Consider the following 14,277-nt stretch of genomic DNA (forward strand, 5'->3'; position numbering starts at 1 on the left):
AATGGAGGGTACAGACTTGGGTGGCTTGTGAGCTATGTAAATAGGCTAATAAATCTAATGCTATACCACAAGAGAGCAAAGCGTTAAGAAGCTAAAAGAGCTAAAAGCTATTCCACCTATCGGGCCGTAGTTTCCACATCTTAAAAGAGACAGAAAGACAGAAATAGAAAACCAAGTAGAGTTGAATCAACTTGAGAGAGGGGCCAAAGCCCTATATATGAAGGAGACAATCATTCAAGTAATACTATGCCAATAATGGGCTGGTATTGTTTGATGGGTAAAATAATTGTAATAAAGATATGTTGGGAAAGTCCTGGCAGGAGAGTACATCAGGTGAAGTGTAATAAAGTTATGGTACGAATCTCCCGGCAAGAGAGTAATACCTGGTGAAGATGTGTAAAAGACTGTAAAGAAGTCCTGACAAAAGAATATACCAGGCCAAATGAAACATGTTAAATTACAGCAGAATCCTTAGGAAGTCACATGCCCCAAGATCTTGAACTATTTTAAATGTGATTCTTTGTTTTGAACTTCCCTGCAAAAAGGAACCTGAGAAAAGGAACTGGTTCCGATAAACTGAGTGCGCCAAGAGGGAGAATCCATCCTCTTGGGCTACAAGGAACTTGCATTTTAGGAACAATAACCTCCGGAAGGGAGGCATTTCCCGGCATTGTGAACATTGCCCACTTGGAACGTTTGGTTGGAGTTGCATATTTTCGTGGTATTGGAACATTTGTGCACTTTGAGATCCAGAGAGAATATCCTTTACACCTTAGAGTTAATTTGTAGAGTGTTAGGGCCAGAATAGGATTTGGGACACAGGACATGTTTTTACTTTGGACATCTTGACAACAGATAGACCCCTTCGTTTTTGGATGAGGTAAGGAAATACTTCCTAGGATAGGGATAGTAAGGCATTTCCCCAACCCCTTTTGATTTGAAATAAAAGTCTGTAGCCAAAACTATGAGTCCTCTGTGTCCGCGTCTCATTCCTGGCTCCTCACAATCATTACATTTGTAGTACGACGGCAGATGCCATATGTTCATGATTGCATGTAGGTGCGTTTCCTAAGGGGATCTTAATGAAATTAGACACGGGTGCTATTTCTAGTAGTCCAATGGGTTCCTTGGAATTGTTGGATTTTTCTTCTTGGTGAGGGATGTTCACGAAACCCATTCAGGTTCATAACCAGTTCAACTTCATCACTGTGACTCCATAAGAGATCCGATTAATGAATTCTTTATACATTTCTGAAGCAACATAGAGTACAGTTCGTCAGAAATCAATTCATATTATCTAAAACTTGTTAGAGAAAGACTTGCATCTCATGATCAGAATTGCACCTACATGCAATCATGAATATATGGCATCTGCCTCTGCACTACAAATTTAATGATCGATACCCTAAACTCACGTTAAATGTATATATCTGTTAAGGAGATTTTTCATTTTTATGACAAATTGCCTCTACCTGTGACACCCCAAACCCCCAGCACTTTCTGCTGGAATCTTTGACCTTTTTCCTGTTCTCCTGAATGAGGGCAGCCTTTTCCCCTCATTCGTTCTTTTTGCTCTGACCATGGACACCTTGTTCATTTTGTTTTTACTTTATTTTATGGAGTCTTGCTTTCCTCAATACTTTTTAAGGCATCTGTGTTTCACTTTTGCAGCACACAGCACCTTTTGTTCAGTGTTACTGGGAGCCTTATGGGCTCCCCTTTTTATATTATTTTTTCTTCTTTAAGAACTACTGTTGAAGGTTAGAGGGATCGTTTTTATCCTTTTTAGCGTTTCCTTTTGTGAAATCAGCACACACCACCCTATGTGGAGTGCTTAGGTATTCCCTTTCTCAATGCTCCTGTAACATTTCTGTTACAGTTACAAGCATACCTGAATGGCTGGTGGTTGTGGCCGTGTTCTACCGACCTTTGTATATTTTACCTACCCTGGTTGTGTTCACAGCCACGGTAATGCACAAAAGGGTCATTGACCCAAAATGGCAGCCCCTTTCTTTTTTTGCCATTTGTTGTGTCTTTGTCCTTTCTTAGTCTGTCTTCTGCCATCCTGGGTGGGGTAGGTCATGGTTCGAGTTTTGTCTTCAGCAGGAATCCTTTGTGAAGTCTGTCGAGGCTCCAGTGTGTCTGCGTGGACAGGGGGCAGGAAAGGAGTCTGAAACTCTGCTGTTCTTTGTCTGCTGGGATGCCTGCCTGGAACCAGTTCCAACTGGGAGGCAGGCTGTCCTAGAAGGACAGCCAACCCCCAAAGTTTGAATGTTGCAAGACTGTTGATTGGGTGGGTTCCTGGATAAAAGGCGAGGAGCCAAGGCAAAAGACATGTCGACCAATGCAACAGAAGAACCGAAGACGACCACAGATGCCTTCAGCCCCTTCCAGCAACCAGAGAAGCCTGCTGAAGTACAGCTGCTGTTCTTCTCCGGAGCTTCCCTGTCGATTTGAAAACTGGGTCAGGAGTCTTCCTCCCTTGGACTGGTGGGCACAATCAGTCCTAAGACGACGTACAATTGAAGCCATCCTTTAATGTGCTGTGACCTTGCTGGGCTGCAAACCGCCAATACCGTGAGAACTCAAGCCCGATTGCAGTGCATCGTGTTTCTGTAAACAAACCCTGCTGAAACTTTAGTGGACTTCTTCTGGACCTCCAGAGGCAAGGTCCCCCTCCTCAAAGTCCCATAACCAGAGTGCAGGACCGAGCAAGCGAGTTAAATCGTTCGCACGAGAACTGTTACCCATTGGAGTGTGTGAAAAGGAACCAAAACTGCAGATCAATGTTGGAGAAAGCAGAATCCTTTGCTGGGAGTACTCTTGACTGCTACTGGGACAACCCTTCCAGAGTCCTCCCTTTCGTCACAAGGAACAGGAGACCGGGTCCACCGCTGCAGCACAGTGAAAGAATCCTGCTGCATCGTCTTCATCACTCCTCAGGCACTGCGGGACTCGTGGTAATACATACTTTGAGTCATTCTGTCGCTCCTTTGTTGCTGGAGTTCCGATTCTGGTGTTTGGGTGTTCGCCCATACCATTCGCCAGGCCTAACACTTATACGCCCATACGAAGCCTCTCCCAAGTCCCTGAAACATTTTTGGACCATCAAAAGCCATTTACTTACTTGTAATTGTAGAATCCTCTGTAACTTTGCCTTTTCTGCATCTGTGCCTTATCTGATTTACCTGCAATCTCACTGAAGAACTCATACCTAGACAGGTATGGACTGGTAAGGCCTTAAAGGGGAAGTTCACTCATCTCAAAAGATGGGCCATATTAAAAAATATATATAAAAAATATTTTTAAAAAAAGTTCCCATGTAAAATCTTGACCAAATGAGGCTCAAAGTTTTGACATGGGGGGCATCCATTTTGTGAAATTATGCGCCTCATCTTTTCATGTTAAGCTCTGCGCTGGTGGCACTAATCAAGCAAAAGCCTCCCAGAGCTCAACATGGAGAGGAGGCTGCCACAGTGTTTACAATTGCCTTGACTTTCATTTAGGTTTTCTGTGCTCACGATCTGCCTGCCACGGAGCCCAAGCTTAATGCGGCCATCTTGTTCGGCGCTCAACAGCGCACTCGATTCTTAATCTTTTAATTCCTACACCAGAACATTCTCTGTGTTGCTATAACAAGTGATTTTACTTACCTTTGAACTGTGTTCAATTAATTGTATCATTCTAAACTGATGGTTTAGTCACCTGAAGTATTGCTTTGGTTTTCAATTGTTGTTTATTAGTTTGAAATAGTACTTACCAGAATATAACTTGACAATGTGTACATAAAATAACTATTTTACTATAAATACAAGTGTGTGTTTCTATGGGTCTATGTATTTAATGAGTTCATTGTACTTGCTTACAGCTCTCATCTCCCTCCTAAAATAAGCATAGCTGCTCTGCTATACTACTAAAACCGTGAGTAGTACAGAATTATACAAGAATTTGGGGCTCTGCATACCAAAAGATAGTTTTATACCGTCTTACCACAGGTAGACTTTAGGAAAACTCCCCTAACAATATCAATGCGCGTATATTCTAGCATCATGCTTGTTTTTTGAGGAAATACCTAGCTATACATAGCATGTAAGAAGAACAAGTTACTTACGAACTGGAACGGTCTTTCGACTGGATGTTCCTCCCACGTATTCCTCATTTTATGATAAATCGTTATCTCCAGCTTCGCTGCTTCGGAAAAAAAAATTCTCGGCAGAGGGCGCTGTGCTCGAGGTCGTGCGTCGAATGCCCCTCGACGGACTCGACTCCACCGATGGTATAAATAGCTCGAACCGCACCCGTTGCTTCAGTTCTGTTTTTTCGATGAAAATATAGGAGGAACACCCAGGCGTGCCCCATGACAGACACATTCTTCGTGAGAGGAAAGTGTAAGAAAACGTAAACTGTACTGCGGGGTAGGATGGGAGGGTCGATGAGGAATACGTGGGAGGGACATCCAGTCGCAAGAACGTTACAGTTGGTAAGTAACTTGTTCTTCGAATGGATTGTGTCCTCCCACGTATTCCTCATCTTATGAAAGACTCCCATAGCAGTGGCAATTTTGGAGGTGGGAGTACTAATTACAGTTTTCATGGACAGAATGAAGAACTGCCTTGGCAAATAACCCCTCATTGAAGGAGGCAGTATCCAAGCAGTAATGCTTGATAAAAGTATGCATTGTTTTCCAAGTTGCAGCTGAACAAATATCTGCTGCCGGAACTCCCCTCTTTAGAGCCGCAGAAGTAGCCATTCCCCTTGTAGAATGGGCTCGAAGCCCATCTGGTGGGTCTTTTCCCACCAGTCTGTAGCATTCAATTATGGCCAAAATGATCCAGCGGGATATGGTCTGTTTTGTTACTGATAAGCCCAGTTTATGACCAGTATAACCCACAGACAGTTGGTCATCTTGTCGTAATTTAGACATCCTTGAGATGTAAAAACTAAGAGCCCTCTTGGTATCTAGTCTGTGCAGTCTCTCCTCTTCCTTGCCCAAATGAGGAGGAGGATAAAATGTTAGTAGTATTATTTTTTGTGACAAATGGAAGTCCGAAACTACCTTTGGTAAAAAGGAAGGTTTAACCTTAAGGACTATCCTTATAAAGAACAGTATATGGTGGATTGCATGAGAGAGCCTGAAGTTCACTAACCCTGCGGGCTGATGATAGGGCCACAAGAAGGACAGTCTTTAGTGTTAGTAGCCTCAATGGACAGGAGTACAGCGGCTCAAAAGGTATGCAAGTCAAAAATGTTAGTACTAAATTTAAATCCCAAGTTGGGACATGAAAAGGTACTGGAGGGTATACGTTAGTAAGCCTTTTTAAGAATTGAATGATTAATGGTATTTTGAAATATGAAACCTCTTCCGAGGTGCGCTTGAAAATGGACAGCGCAGCAAGGTATCCTTTTATTGTTCCTATCTGGAGCCCCAGATTGGCTAAATGAAACAGAAAAGGGAGCACCATTGGAGTGCCACATTGAAAAGGGTCCACATCCTTATCTTTGCACCAGTTACTAAACCTGTTCCAGCGACATCTGTACAAAGATTTTGTTGCTGGTCTTCTGGCCGAAAGCAAGACTTCCATTACGTCATCCGGAAGACCCCAATCCTTGTATCTCAACCTCTCAGAAACCATGGGTGAAGGTTGAGTGTCTTGACCTCTGGATGGAGAACCAGACCTTCCTCTTGCGAGAGAAGATCCCCTCTTTGTGGAAGACGTATTGGAGGGCAGATGGACATGTCTAGAAGGTCCGGGTACCACGTCCTCCTGGCCCAATACGGGGCAATTAGGATCATGGTTTTCCTGAACTTTCTCAACCTCCTGATTACTTGAGGAATCACAGGGACTGGGGGAAACATGTACAGCAGTGGAAACTTCCACTCCACTACGAATGCGTCTCCCAGAGCTCCTCTTTGAGGAAATTCCCTTGAGCAGTACTGATCGCACTTCCGGTTGTTCGCGGTGGCGAACAGATCCACTTGAGGGGTTCCCCAAAGAGCAAAGATCTCCAGAAGGACTTCCTGAGCCAGCTCCCACTCGTGAGAGACCGTGCTCTGCCTGCTCAGAGCGTCTGCAGCCGTGTTCTTCTCTCCGGCTAGGTGAATTGCCGATAGAGAGATTCCTTCTCGTATTGCCCAGAACCATAGCTGCATTGCCTCTCTGCACAGTGGCAGTGACCCTACTCCTCTTTTGTTGAGGTAGTACAGGCCACTGTGTTGTCCCTCATTATCAGGACATTCTTTCCCTGTACAGAGGGCAGAAAGGCCTTCGGCGCTAGTCTGATTGCCCTCAGCTCCAAAAGGTTGATGTGTAGTTTGGACTCCGATGGAGACCAACGACCGCCGATTGTCAGATCGTTGGTGTGTGCTCCCCACCCCGTGAGTGAGGCGTCCGTCACTACTGTTATCTCCGGCCATGGTTGCCAAAAAGATTCTCCCTTGAGAATGTTGTTGCAAGCCCACCATAGAAGATCCTGAGCAACTGCGCTCAGGACTTGCAGAAGATCCGACATATTCCCTGAGAACTGGGACCACTGAGTTCTGAGTGCCCATTGAAGGGATCTCATTCTCAACCTGGCCTCTGGTACTAGGAAAATGCAGGATGCCATGAGGCCGAGCAACCTGAGAAAATCGAAGGCCGGTAGACGTTGGGCATTCAGGAACTTGGTTACCATCTGCTGGATGTGGAGAGCTCTCACTTCGGGTGGCGAGGCTTTTCCCGAGGAGGTATCCAAGATTGCTCCGATAAACTGGAGCTTTTGGGATGGTATCATATGAGACTTCTTGAAATTGAGGGAGAAGCCCAATTTGTGGAGGAAGTGGCAAGTGATTGAAAGATCTTCCTGAGCTTGTTTTGGAGAACTTGCTCTGATCAACCAGTCGTCCAGGTAGGGATAGATGTGAATACCCTCTCTCTCCTGAGACTCGCTGCCACAACTGCCAACAGTTTGGTGAAAACCCTCGGGGCGGAGGTCAACCGGAATGGCAGAACCCGAAACTGATAATGAGAGTTGCTAATCGCGAACCTCAGGTACTTTCTAAGCTTTGGCTGGATTGGCACATGAAAGTAAGCATCCTGAAGGTCCAATGATACCAACCAATCTTGGAGCTGGAGAGCCTGAAGGATCTGAGAAAGAGTGACCATCTTGAACTTGTCCTTCCTGAGGAACTTGTTCAAGTTTCTTAAATCCAAGATGGGTCTCAGTCCTTTTTTGGGATGAGAAAATATGGGGAGTACCAACCCCTGTTCCTCTCCGCTACAGGTACCTGTTCTATGGCACCTTTCTCTAGCAGGGTTAAAATTTCCTGCAACAGGAGCGGGTCAGGAGTTTTTACAGAGTTGGCTCCCGGTGGATGATTCTGAGGCCTCTTTTGGAAGGGGATACAGTAATCTTGAGCTACTGTTTCCAGTGCCCAAGCATCTGAGGTAAGGCCTCGCCATTCCTTCGGATGCTGAGAGATCCTGCCTCCCACTGGTGTTTTGTGCAACAAGGTCTCAGAGGGATTTAGAGGCGGCTGCAGGAGTGGCTGAGGGTACAGATGCCGCTCCTGAGACTGATTTTGCACCTCTTCCTCGTGCTCCACGAGGGAAGTTTCTTTTCCCCCTTTGAGAAGCCTGTCCTCTTCCTCTGCCAAATGAGGAGTAGTAACGAAAATAACGACCCCTCCAGGAAGATGAGCCAGAATAGGGTTTTAGAGGCTGGCGCATGGAGGCACTAAGCGATTTAGCTGCCGCTTTCGAGGTCTGAAGTTTTTCTAGGCTTTCATCAGCCTTACTGCCAAACAGCCTCGAGCCATCAAAGGGCATGTTGAGGAGTCTGGCTTGCATGTCTGGTGCAAACCCTGACTTCCTCAACCACGCAAATCTGCGTAGCACAATGCTTGCAGCCATGGATCTGCTGAAACTATCAGCAGTATCCAGTCCAGACTGGAGACATTCCCCCATTGCCTCCTTCCCGTCTTTGACTATATTCAGGAAGCCTTCCCTTTCCTCGCCTTCCGGAATATGCTCAGCCGCTGCTGAAATACAGTCCCACTGGGTATGGGTAAACCTGGCCTGGGTACAGGTGACATTTGTCGATTTAAGGGCCATACTGCATGAAGTGAAAACTTTACGTGCCCATGCATCAACTTTTTTATCCTCTCTATCTGGAGTGATAGTGGGATATGCAGTTTGCTTTGATGTGGATGCTGCCTGAATAACTAGACTTTCTGGAGTCGGATGCCTGTTTAAGTATTCAGGATCCTTACCAGCTGGTCTGTATTTCTTGGGGCAATTACTATCTGCAGCAGCAATGCTCTCAGGCTTTTCCCAGTTTTTCTCCACCCTCCTCTGAAGAGCCCTGTGAAAGGGGAGAACTGGATCTTTTTGAGGCCCTCTGACAATTATATCCGTCATGTCATCTTGTTCAAAAATGGGTGAAGTGTTACCCCAACCCATATACTCAATTGCTCTGGTCATAAGACTCCTGTACCCTGAGTCTGCCAGACCTGATCCTGCAGAACATGCAAACTCTAATTCTGGGGAGGTGTCAATTCCACTGGCAGAATGTAGAGTGTCACTCAGGTCTCTCATTTTGGACTCTTGATCAATGAGTTCCTCAGGAACTTGTTTCGTGCCATATGAAACTCCAAAGGGAGTAACTTCCTCTTCCTCCGAGCCAGATTCCTCAAATGGAGGACATGGACTTAAAAAGGTCTGACCTGGGCAACGGAGTAAATCTTCTTTCTTCCTCTACTATACGCGTCGAAGGAATAGATACAGGCGTCGAGGTTATTTTTGGTTTCGATGCCGAAACGGTTGATGCCGATGAAGTCATCGAAGCGTTCGACGACTTAGGTTTTTACCAAGGTAGTCTTCGATTTCCCTTTGTCGTCCAATGGAGCGACCTTAGGGGTATAGCTCTTCCGAGGTTCATTCGAGGGGGTCGGGGCCGCATTCTCGAATATCTCCATCTTTTTACGAAATTCTTCCCATTTTCTGAGAGAATCCGATTTTGTCGGACATCGAATTTCTTCGGTCGACTCGGAAGATGTTGATGAGGGAGATCTATGTCTCCTCTTCATTTTTTCTACTCCTAGATCGAGATCTCTTTGAATGCCTATGGTGATCTGATTCCTTCGAATCAGTCGCTTTATGTTTTTTGGACGTAGCCTTCTTAGAGGCTTCCCTCATCACCGACAGTTTACCTCTCCTCTCACGAAGAGCTCTCTCGGTCATGGATTGGCAGGAACCACAGTCGTCGGTCCGGTGACTGGAACGGAGACACCAGAGACAAACTTGGTGGGGATCCGTGATCGACATTTTCGATCCACAATCTAAGCACTTCTTGAACCCAGTCTTGGGTGTCGAAGGAGTCGAAGAAGACATTTTCTTCACAAATAATCTCAACCGCGCTGTTCTCGATAGCGAAGCGATCGGAAAAACTAGCAACGGGCACGGCTCGAGCTATTTATACCATCAGTGACGTCGACAGAGTACGGAGTCCGTCGAGGGACAATCGACGCCACGACCTCGAGCACAGCGCCCTCTGCCGAGAAATTCTTTTGCCGAAGCAGCGAAGCTGGAGATAACGATTTATCATAAAATGAGGAATACGTGGGAGGACACAATCCATTCGAAACAGTAATGTTATTAGCACTTCTTTATTTCAGATGTCACTATTCGGATATTCATATCGTGAGCTTAAATTCTTCTATACCAAGATGAATCTTAAAAAATGTATATGTAAATAAAATAGTTAAGAGTAATGTTTAAGGGTACACAAATGTGTGATGTCATCACGTTAATGCGGATGACATAGCAAGGATACACACCGTTTACTAAAGACTACTGTCATTAGTCACGCAGAAGGCTGCCTGTTGAGGAATAATTGTGTTTGCAATATAAATGTGTGACATCACGCTAATGATGACGACGTACAAGATAAATAGCGTTCATCAATGGCGACCAGCATTAGCCATGTGGAATGCCGCTTGTTAAAAGATCTCAAGAAGTGTACTAGAAGGCAAGCTTTGATATGGGGTATTTTTTACCCTAGTTGATCGCAGTCACTCCTGTGTACTTTTTTTTTACAATCGGCTTCTTACATTTCTAAAAATCTCTCCTAACAGACTTAACTGCAATTGAACTAAGATTTACATAAAAGGATGAATAATGGAAATGCCAATATAGAAAGAAATTCAGAATTGACAAATGGACGGAGCTTGTACTAAACGACACATTCTGCAGGTATTGAAAAAACTAGTTTAACAAATTCATCTCTGATTAAACCGCTGAGAAATTATAATATTTAGTTATATTTGGGTTTCAGAATATATTAATCACACAAGCAAAATTATTCAACAACTAATGTGTATGGATGAAAGTTAACAAAATGGTTACATTATTTCCCTGTCTTAAATTCATAAACCAATATGATCAGAAACGTAACAACCAATTGATTTGTTATATATCCTATGCTCTGGTTTTCTTTTCTCCCGATGCAAACATGTGTTGGTTCACAAGGTAGCCAATTATTATAACTTGACATTTTAAACAAGGTCTCCATTAATGTTCATGTGAGAATTCGATTCGAGGAGAAACTGTTAAGATTGATTCAATGGTGATGGAAAGTATTGCTAAATAATATACCTTTAGCACACAATAAAATTCTTATTTTTATATTTTTCTTTTTTTCAGAACAATTTCCGTTTTATAATTGGCAAACTACTTATTATGAATGAACTAGACAAAGACTGTACAGGTGAAAGATTCCACGTGCACCAGTTGGTTAATGTTGGCTGGTTGTTTTTTGATTTGGATCAATACAATAATGAAGTAAAACATTTTGATATTTATGGTTGTCCATTCAATTTATTCAAAAGGAAATCTTGTATAGTACACAGCGCACCAGTACTAGATAATAGTTGAAGTACTTCCCTAATATCTTTTACACATGGCTCCCTGTCAAACCTTTGATGTGATGCATGGTGCATTCTCCCAAGAAGCAGAGGCATTCTGTAGTACTGGCTTATCAGTTGAGGGGCTAGTCATACTATGCTCTCCTTGGAGAAACAGAGATGATGTAGTAAAGAGGTGATGTCCCATGCTGGACATGGTTCAATCCACAACTCTAATGAAAACAATTCTAGATTGGTTGACAAATACTTCATACCAACTGAATCAAATATGCCCATACATGGGTAGCTCAACATGATGGGTGTTGGTGCCGGTGAGTGTGCAAAATAGCAGGTCATAAGGATTGAATGCCACTTAAAATTACACATCGCTATTGCACCAGACAAGGAATAGTTGACCCTTCAATTATTGACAACAACTTGAACTGAAAAAGTCTGTTATGCCTTATAATGCCCTGGGAAGAGGGCATGTGTGCCTGCGCCTCTTCACAGTCAGCCACACACACACATGTGTGTGGTTGATGTGGGTGTGTGTGTGGCTGACTGTGAAGAGGCGCAGGCACACATGCCCTCTTCCCAGGGCATTATAAGGCATAACAGACTTTCTCACTAAGAGATTTAAGACGTTAAGGCACAACATTTTGTAGGTTATGTGAAATCGAAACTGTGCTACAGTTAGTCAAAACATACTGTACTTTTCCAAGCGATACCATTAGACTGACATTTGTTCCCAGAATTTTAACTTACCTGGTTTTCAGGCAGAATTCATTCATTGCTCTCACTCCAGTAATAAAGTTATTCTTCGTGTACTTCACTCCATAGTCTCTTTTTTTCAAGACAGCTTTAACTATAAATGTGTAAGTAACAAAGTACATGTTCATTGTTTAGGAGGTTTATGAAGAAAGCATTATGAGGGCATTTTTAACATGTGTAATATATGGTTTCAATGTATGTGGCAAAGCAACAAAGACTCGTCCAGATGCTTGCAACGATTGGTTGCAACAGGTACTGAGCGTGAGATATCATAATGCTGTGCAAAACATCTTGTAATATCCAACAATGTTGTGCAATGTAGAAAAACGCCACGAAAAATGTGGACATGTTCAGACGACAACATTTCTTCCCATTAAATATTCTCAGAATGAACTGAACAGTCGACTCCCAATGAAAGCTTTGAGAAGGGGACAGACAATCCCTTAAAAGCTCACAGCATCCCCAACTGCAATGTATTGTAAATCCTCATTCCAGTCTTTCCCACTAACAAACAAGATTTCGCTAAAATGCTTGCACTCAGTGTCAGGACTTTAAGGGGCAACATAGCTCCTAGCAGAGAAATGCCATAACTTGGTCAAGTGTTACAGTTTTTCTAAAGTCCAACTAAGGGCTTCATGAACGCCATATGTGAGGAAGTTCAAAACTCTGCTCTTAGTATCGGGCTGTACCACCCGAGAACCCTTTCTAGAGTAGACAGAGCAGCCATGCTCATCTTTGGAGGGGGAGAGGGCTGTAGGTCAGTACAACGAAATTGTAGCATACATATGGTTCAAAGAAACACAGACACTAGGTATTGTAAAAATAATGGTTTGGTTTAAATACAGTAGGCCAGGAAAAATCTTGGGGAAGTGCTATTCACATAAGTTATAAACCCATATATAAAAACCAACTCAATACTCATGATTTACAAACCAAAGTATAACAATATTTAGATTACAATCAGCAGTCAAGGTGAGTCAACCCTATAACACATTCAAAATTGCATTAAGCTATTCTTTGGTAGTAAAACCATCTTAGTTACTTTTAGAATACCTTAAGTCATTCAAGAGCAGCAGACCCTATTTGGGTCATAACATACAAAGCGATGACATACATTACTTACTGTAAAAGCATTTCTGTTGATTGTATCTGCTTAGATTCACATGCTGTGCATATAGTCTGACATCTAGTGGTCACCGCAGAGTATTGCATCTAGTCTTTCGAGAATGGAAAGGGGACGTCGACATGGGCGTGTCTGTAACACTATCCTGAACGCAACGTGTAGTGTACCCAAAATCCCTCACGCGTCAAGGTCCCTCCGATTGTATTTTTTCTGCCGTGAGGGATCCTATGACTAACGTGAGTATAGAAAAGAGAGAAAGTAGTAAGACGTCTATGTTCTTTCCATCCGAGCGGGGAGGAAGGGTGGGCGCATGTGAATCTAAGCAGATACATTACTTACTGTAAAAGCATTTCTTGCGATTGTATGTCTTTTGATGCTTGTTAATCTGCTTAGAATCACATGCTGTGCATAGAATAGTGAACAGTACCCAGAGTTGGAGGTGGTATGTGAGAAGGAACAGTAGAGAAAAGATGTCTTAGTACTGCTTGTCCCACTTGAGAATGAGACCTAGAATGAGTGTCTAGGCAATAGTGTTTGGTAAAGGTGTGTACAGAACTCCAGGTTGCCGCTTTGCAAATGGACTCTAGGGGAACATTTTCGATGAATGCTATGGAAGCCCCAATGCCTCGAGTAGAATTCGCTCTAGGCTTGAAGGGCAGTTCTCTCTTAGCAAGAGAGAAACAGAGTGTGATGCATTTGGCAATCCATTTAGAGATAGTAGATTTGGAGACAGTATCTCCCTCTCTACCTGCTGCCACTGAAACGAAAAACTGATTTATCTTTCTTCGTGGTCTAGTTCTTTCCATGTAAAACATGACTGCCCTGCGTACATCCAGTGTGTGCAGGGTTCTTTCTCCCATGTTTGAGGGGTTGTGAAAGAACGTTGGTAGTTCTATGGATTGGTTCACATGAAACTTTTAAATGAATTTAGGCGCAAACCTAGGGTGAGTGCGAAGAACTACCTTATCTTTATGAATTGTTACAAAGGGGTCTAGGACTGAGAGCACTTGTAGTTCACCGACTCTTCTAATGGAAGTAATGGCTATTAAAAAGGCAGTTTTGTAAGTGAGATTTTTAAGACTTGATTTATGCATGGGCTCGAAAGGAGACCCCATAAATCTTGTTAATACCACGTTTAGGTCCCACTCGGGAGCTGGATCAGAAATGGGAGGGTAAATTCTCTTTACTCCCTCCATGAAAGCCTTCATAACTGGTATCTTCCACCAGGACACCTTTTGTTGTGATTTAGTGTAGGCTGAAAGAGAAGCTAAGTGACAGTTAAGCGAGTTAAAGACTAGGCCCGAGTCAAGTACAAAACGATATGAGTGGGAGAGCAGTCAATGGGATTGATGCTCTTAGAGTTGCACCAGAAAACAAAACATTTCCACTTGCTGAAATAGCAATATCGTGTGTCAGGTTTTCTTGCCTCCCTGAGCATTTCCATACACTTTTGAGGGAGTTGTAGGTGCCCGAACATATGACCTCAGGAGCCAGGCCGCTAAGT

General features: G+C 43.5%; 1 protein-coding gene across 1 annotated transcript in view; it reads right to left on the bottom strand.

Moving 5' to 3' along the window:
• SLC30A9 (solute carrier family 30 member 9) overlaps positions 1-14,277 on the bottom strand; it is a 1,100,681-nt gene that overhangs the window by 952,960 nt on the left and 133,444 nt on the right. Inside the window, exon 4 of the mRNA XM_069631745.1 lies at positions 11,645-11,744. Coding sequence (XP_069487846.1) covers positions 11,645-11,744 — 100 coding nt within the window. The remainder of the gene's footprint in view (positions 1-11,644; positions 11,745-14,277) is intronic.

The sequence above is a fragment of the Ambystoma mexicanum genome, chromosome 6q (genome assembly GCF_040938575.1).
Source record: "Ambystoma mexicanum isolate Mex_15411 chromosome 6q, UKY_AmexF1_1, whole genome shotgun sequence".
NCBI lineage: Eukaryota > Metazoa > Chordata > Amphibia > Caudata > Ambystomatidae > Ambystoma > Ambystoma mexicanum.